The 7184-nt window shown below is 41.5% G+C and overlaps 2 protein-coding genes across 3 annotated transcripts in view; both read left to right on the top strand.

The window, feature by feature from the left end:
- The window catches only part of srrm1 (serine/arginine repetitive matrix 1), a 14648-nt gene extending 9189 nt beyond the window's left edge, over positions 1–5459 (top strand). For both annotated transcript variants that reach the window (XM_020608647.1, XM_020608646.1), the window contains 10 exons: positions 143–262; positions 444–649; positions 870–950; positions 1684–1770; positions 1978–2113; positions 2224–2313; positions 2405–2881; positions 3010–3196; positions 3839–4012; positions 4693–5459. In XM_020608647.1, coding sequence (XP_020464303.1) covers positions 143–262; positions 444–649; positions 870–950; positions 1684–1770; positions 1978–2113; positions 2224–2313; positions 2405–2881; positions 3010–3196; positions 3839–4012; positions 4693–4803 — 1669 coding nt within the window. In that variant the 3' untranslated portion in view covers positions 4804–5459. The remainder of the gene's footprint in view (positions 1–142; positions 263–443; positions 650–869; positions 951–1683; positions 1771–1977; positions 2114–2223; positions 2314–2404; positions 2882–3009; positions 3197–3838; positions 4013–4692) is intronic.
- Positions 5460–6416: 957 nt separating this feature from the next.
- clic4 (chloride intracellular channel 4) overlaps positions 6417–7184 on the top strand; it is a 16935-nt gene continuing 16167 nt past the window's right edge. Inside the window, exon 1 of the mRNA XM_020608703.1 lies at positions 6417–6797. Within this exon, the coding sequence (XP_020464359.1) occupies positions 6729–6797 (69 nt within the window). The 5' untranslated portion in view covers positions 6417–6728. The remainder of the gene's footprint in view (positions 6798–7184) is intronic.

Genomic DNA, 7184 nt, shown 5'->3' with positions numbered 1-7184 from the left:
CACACACCATGTCATTGTGTATTCCAGTTTTGTTTAATTGTGTGTGTGTGTGTGTGTGTGTGTGTGTGTGTGTGTGTGTGTGTGTAAAATCAAGGACTGTAATTTATTAAAATTTCTCAATTTGCCCTCTAAACCCTGTTAGGTCTTACTCCCCTCGTAGAAGGCAGAGTCCCAGGAGGAGGATGTCTCCACGTCGAAGGAGTCCCCCCAGACGTGGCCCCACCAGCTCCAGACATAGACATAGGCGCTCTCCTGTGCGCAGGTCAGTGAGGTGCTGGGCAGATTGTACAGGATGGCCTAGTGGTCTAATGGGCTCTTCCTATTATTATTATTATTATTATTATTTGAGTGTTTTATTGGCATAGATTGCTGTCGTGGCCACACACAAGACTTTGGACCTTAGTGTTCTTTTCTCAAGTTGTTACTGTATTTATGTCCTGCAGGAGGCGCTCTCGCTCTGCTTCATCATCTGGCAGCAGCTCTTCAGGCTCTCGCTCACTTAAAAAAGCAATGAAAAGAATATCTAGCTCACCACCCCGAAAACAGGCCCATCATCCTGACAACTCCGTTAGCCCTGCAAGAAGGGACAGAAGATCACCGTCTCCACGGGCCAGAAGGAATCCTTCTGCTTCCCCACCCAGATCATCTGGTATATTTAAAAAGAATTTTTTTTTTATTGCTCTTTATAGTTATTTCATCTTTGCCTCATACTGACCACACAACACTGTCAGTTCCTTGGTGCATTCCTTGTGTAGATGAGTATACATTTAAACTGACTAAATGACTAAACTGTTTTTTCAAGAGCTGTAATATGAGTATGATTACTAGATTCTAAGTGTATCTAAAATTTTTGGGACCTTGTTATTCAGGTTTAAAGCGAAAACAAGGGGGAAGAGAGGATTCTCCATCTGATGATGCCAAGCCTAGATCCTCTGAAGGATCTGAGTCAGGTAAGCTTTAAATTGTCTGTTTAAAGAAGTGTAATGGCTTTTCACGTTACAGCATAAATTGAAATCACCAGTTGTATGGCATTCTCAACTACTTAAGCTTGTCAGAACTGGACACATTTTTCCAGTTCATTAGCACCAGTTTTCAGGAGGGGATAGAGACAGGATGTGGTTTTTCACTTGTTATAATCATTGCCACTTAACATGCCTAGTGTATTTCGTATGTCCTATTACAAAATGCTAAATCTTAATTATTGTGCCATTTATATGCAAATGGTTACTTATGAGAATGAATGCACCACAAGCTAAGAGTGTTAAGTTAATTGTAGAAGCTTGGTCCACCATTGCAGGAAAAAAAATTACATTTGCAAAGGCTTTATTCCCATTTAGGCAGTAGCACATGGATATTGTTCTACAAGGTAGAAAGTTGAGTAAATCTATGCCCAGGGTCCTCATAACAGTGCTCCCATTTGTTAATCTCTGATAGTCATGATGTGATCCCAGTTAGGGTATCACGACACAAAGTGATGGAAAGGGGGAAAAAAAATAATTTCATACTAACACAGGGAACAGTCTTCTAAATATATGGTCAGATTGCACTATGGTATGTTGAAACATAATGGAACCACAAGCCACAGGGATAAAAATTTGTTTTCTTTATCTGTAACTTTTCCACGGGAGTCTGTTTCACTTGTTTTACTAATACTGATGGGACACTGGATGCTCTACATTTCAGAGGAGGATAAAAATGAGAAAGGGGCAACGGCAGATTCGGTGCAGCAGCGGCGTCAGTATCGCAGGCAGAATCAACAGTCATCTTCAGGTTAAAAATGTTTATATCCTTGTTCATTCCTTCCCCTGTACCCACCTCCTCTCTCTAACCAAGTCTCTGTCCATGTCATCTTTCACTCATCATCTCATGGAGTTTTGAAGCTGTGTCCTAGCCCCAGACTTAGTGGGGTTTTTTTTTCCTCACCACATAAGTTAAAGGCTACAGTAATACAGCTGTTGATGTCCTTTGTGGATATAGATACAGGGTCTTCCTCCTCAGAAGATGAGGGCCCCAAGAGGCCAGCAACAGGGCCAAGTGCCAAAAATGGTGAAGTCAGGCGGAGACGTAGCCGTACGCCTTCTCCACGCAGGCGACACAGGGATGCCTCTCCAAGGTCAGACACCTAAGCACTGTATTTACACATTATTAGTAGCTAAATTACCTAACTTTAAATTCTAAGTTGACCGTGTTCTTTGTTTTATTGATATTCTTTTTCTTTTGCAGAAAAAGACGCTCTCCATCTCCTGGACGCAGACGTCGCTCCCCTTCTCCCCCACGACGTCGCAGATCTCCTTCTCCTCCTCCTAGGCGCAGGTATAGCCATTTTGTTTTTATCCCTAGAGCTGTCATTATAATATTAATAATTCAGGAAGGTTTTTTGACTGCTCAATTTGGTGCTTCCCAGGTCCCCTTCCCCACCTCACCGTCGTAGATCTCCATCCCCCAGACGATATTCTCCCCCTATCCAGCGTCGGTACAGCCCCTCACCCTTGCCTCCCCAGAAGAGGAAAGTGTCTCGCTCTCCCGCAAAACGCTCCTCCCCGGCTACCAAGCGACGTCCCTCCAGGTCGCCCAAGCGCAGAAGTTCTCCCGCTCAAAGGAGGCGCACACCTCCATCCTCCTCTTCACCACTCAGACACAGGAGGAGTCCCATGCTGCCTTCTGTCCGTCCGAGCAGGGACACACGATCCCCTGTTGGAGCTGCCAGCCGTCTCTCCCCTGCAAATCATAGTCGCACTGTTAGGAGTTCCACTAGTCCGCAGGGACGTTTTGAATCCTCCAGCACATCTCCATCTAACCAGAGGAGACAGCAGTCCCCTTCACACAGTGGCAAACCCATCCGCAGAGTGTCTCGCACCCCAGAGCCACGCAACAACCAGAGGTACACAAGACAAAAGTACTAATGTTACACAACAGTGGAGATTTATTCTATTTGTACATTAGCCCATTTTGTGCATCTGCCATCACTCTTTTAATGTCCTCCTGGTGTCAACTGTATCTTCTCCACAGACCCTCTCCTAGCCCCCAGCCTCTGAGAAGAGCATCTCCCAGATCTAGATCTGTTTCCCCTCAGCCAACAGCTCAGAAACGTACAGCCCCTGCATCTGCCTCTCCCTCACCGTCTCGCTCTGCCAGTGGGTCCCCACCTCCAGTCAAAAAGGCCAGCAGTGGTTCTGGCAGTCGGTCCCCAAGCAAGGTTTGATATGTCCGCTTATCAACCTAAGGTTTTCTAAGATAGTACAGTGTATATATACATACAGGTTTATAACTTGAGTCTGGAATTTTATGGGAGAGTGTGCACAGAAAAAAACCTTAATTTAAAAAAAAAAAAAAAAAAAGCCAATTAGGTTGTTAGCCAAACTATCATATGCCAATCAAATGTATTTTTGTCTGGTGTCCTCTAACAGGTGGCTTTGTTTAAGGTTGAGGTTGCAATAAAAGTATGCAGATACCTTGCATTTCTATAAATAGTTGTGTAGCAAGCCAAAAATGTCATAGCATGATTAATGCATGTGCTCTCTCTCCAGGACTGACATTATCTTGTTATTCAACATCACCTCAAACAAATCTTTTATTAAGTTTGAAATATACAGTTTTGTGAATGTTCCTCTAACAATTAAATATGCAACATCACCCGATCTACTAAACACTGTTATGAACCTGAAGTCTTTGAGTGAGCCACAAAAGAAAAGTGTGTAGACTGTTGAAAATAAATTAGTGGGAGCCCCTCTAAGGTGTACTTCCACCTTGACACTAATACTTCAGACATCATTCTGTCATATTGGTTGTGGTGTTATCTAGTGGCATGTAATGTCATACTCGGTCTGTTTTCTTGCAGAACTCTGATGTTGACACCAGTGGAAAGAAGAAGAAAAAGAAGAAGGAAAAGAAACACAAGAAAGAGAAGAAACATAAGAAGCACAAGAAGCATAAGAAGGAGAAGACTGTTGCCCCAGCAAGTGGAGATGGGCAAGAAAACCAGGGTGTGGAACAGGATGGAGAGCCAAGGAAGGTGAAGTGTTTCTGTGATTTTTAGTAAACAAGGCTTTCTGATTTCTGTTCAGTAACAATGAAAAAACATCAAGAAAGATTTCTGTTCAGTAACAATGAAAAAACGTCAAGAAAGTGCTATACGTAAAACCAAAAAAAGATTTTGTATTTCTATAAGTGGGGTCAAATTATGGAATAATTTAAGTGTGGACATGAAAAACAGTACTAGAATTGAGGAGTTTAAATATAAATATAAAAGTATGTGTCATTCAAGATGTATGAAAGAATAAGGGATTTAATCAAGAATGCATGAATGAAACACTCTGTTTTAAATGTTCTGTATATTACTTGTCTGGTGAAGAAGATGTTACCTATGTTTAGATACTGCTTGCAGCCAATGATGCATGAAATTTTTTGTATAAGATGATGTTATGGGGTAGGACTGGATAAGTCTGACTTCTTCCTACTCCATTCAAACATGTACTAGGTATAAGCAAACTGATTTTGGATTAGCATTGGTTGGATATGTGTAAAATTATGTGTGTTGATATCATTTGTTTTTACATGTTTGAAAGAATAAATCAAATCAAATCAAATCAAAAGTGGATATTATTGTATTTGGCATGTACCACCTTTCTGCATTTGTATCCAGACGGTTACATTGAATAATATGTATGTATGTATGTCATGCTTTTTGTGTAGGAATCAGAGAGCGAAGTCGACGACAGCTTGGATGACCTTGAGAAGCACCTGAGAGAGAAGGCCCTGCGCTCCATGAGGAAGGCCCAGATATCTCCATCACATACGCCCTGAAAACTAGGAGTTCCCCTCACTTTTGCATTTTCCACTCACTCTTGATGTTTGCCATCACTCTGGTTCAGCTTTAGAATGTACAAATAGGCAATTCTTGAGTCTTTTGTTTTCTTTCTACCAGTTTGGTACATTCTGAGGTGTTTTACATCATCAGTGTATTATCTAAACTGTAAAGATGCTTGTGTTGCCCATACTTTTATATTGTTGAGCAGGGAAACAGTTTTTTTAAGTTGGCAGGTTTAAATATTTTCCACAGCCTACAGTAGATTCCATTGAGAAATGATTGCATGTGCATGAACCACTGACCTTACCTACACTAACATACTATTACTGTTGCCCTTTATTATTTCAATCAGTGTGGCACAGCTGTATGCAGCGTTAGAGGCCGTAACAGAATGTCTGGTCCCATATTATAATCTAATAAGAGATGTTTGGCATTGTTTGACCTGCGTTTTTTTCTGACTTTGAAATTCTCGTTTAAAGACTACAACAATCTAATATAACAGGATGCTTTAAGTTTTTCAAATAATTGATATGCAATTTTATGTTGACACCCTTGCACCAAGCTACTCCACGGGACTGCAGTTTGGTTTGTATTTAGTAACCCTGGCTCTGTCATCTTGTCATCCTTTCAGAATTAAAACCTTTTTACATGATCTGTGTATTTTTGTTTCTGTAAAGGGCTGGAGGATTTGATCATTTCTGCTTTGGTAAAATGAATGTGGAAAAGGACAAACTGGTAAAATGCCAGATAGTAGTTACTGTTAGATAAGCACACCTGCATCTTACAGAGATGGGTGCATGATAAATGCCTTTATATTCAAATGAGGTGTAAGGCTACCTTTTCATTTTATAAATCTGCTTAAAACAATGACTGCAGCTGAGCAGTATAGTATTTGATAAATCATTTACTGGTTTCATTGTCTCACCATACAATTTTGAAAAAAAGTGGTTACCAACTTGTTTCAGTGAAAGTTACATTTACTGACAATTTGTTATTTAAAGGCAAATAACGTTTTGGAACACCAGACAAGGCACTGTGTGTAAATAAATGGACTGACAAAAGTACAAAATTAATGATACTTAATTACAGTGGTGGAAGAAATACTCTGATGGTTTACATCAGTAAAAGTAACACCACAGTGTAAATCTACTGTCACAAGTAAAACTCCTGCATTCAAAATATTACTTCCGCAAAAAATAAAGTATTGGCATCTAAATATCAAAGTGCCCATTGCGCAGATTGGCATATTAAACATTAATTCATATATCGAATTTACACATATAATGTTGCAGCTGGTAAAGGTGGAGCTTCTGTTAACTACCTTATATGCCATTAGAATTACTTCTCGTTATCTTGTCAATAAAGTCTAATGATTATAGTGATTTAGTTTCATTAATCTGGTTCTGAAAGCTAACTAACCAAAGTTATCAGATACATCAAATGGAGTAAAAAGTGTAATATTTGCCTCTAAAATGTAGTGAAGCCTAAGGACGAAGTAGCACAAAATGAAATCGTGAACTTGCGGATACCTCGGAGCTGTGGCTGTGTGCCGTGGGCCACTCCAGGGGGTCAGACTGCCTCCTCCCACCGTGTGAGCCGCAGATGACATCACGCCTTTAAATGTTCCCGTTGCTTCTTCCAGTCCGTTCTCAGCGGGAAGAGCCTCGCGGTCAGGAGGTGTTTGTGTAGCTAACGGTAGCGCTCACACATCAGATAACAAACAAAACCAACTGAGTACCTGTGTCCGTGTCCCTTCTGTTAAACAGACCGTCTGCACAGGGTCCTCCTTGGGGAGAAAAGCGCTGTCTGGGCTTCACTGCGGAAAAACTAAAAGGTGGTGGAGAAGTGGACCGAGCCAAGTCGGGCGTGGTAGCAAAACACAACGTTGTTAGCAAAGTTTCAAAGAGCAGCACCCGTAATAATGTCGCTGTCGGTACCGCAGAACGGGGTCAAGGCGGATATCGAACCCGTTATCGAGCTGTTTGTGAAGGTAAGACCGCAGCACAAGTCGCATGGGACAGGCTTTTCATTATAATTTGGTTTAAGCTCATGAACTGTTCACTGTGGCGATAAACGCTTTGTTTCGTCCCGGGAAATGGGGGAAAAACGTTCGCTTTTCAAGGTATAAATTACAAAAACATAATGTATTTGTCTTTATTAAGACCACTGAAACTAACAAACGTCGCACATTTAACTCCTGGGGGCTTCCTACACTTGATAGAAATGCTGGAAGAAGAATTCTTGTCTCATTGAATTTACATTTTAGGTTTTACATCCGTAGTCGTTTGCCGCTGTGGCCATGTGGAGCTTGCGGTGTCCCAGGCAGGGCGGGTGCAGCTTTGTCCACACCGAGCCTGGCCTGATGAACACTGGGCGT

The sequence above is a fragment of the Monopterus albus genome, unplaced genomic scaffold (genome assembly GCF_001952655.1).
Source record: "Monopterus albus unplaced genomic scaffold, M_albus_1.0 scaffold94.1, whole genome shotgun sequence".
Lineage (NCBI taxonomy): Eukaryota > Metazoa > Chordata > Actinopteri > Synbranchiformes > Synbranchidae > Monopterus > Monopterus albus.
This window is presented reverse-complemented; position numbering and strand designations above follow the sequence as displayed.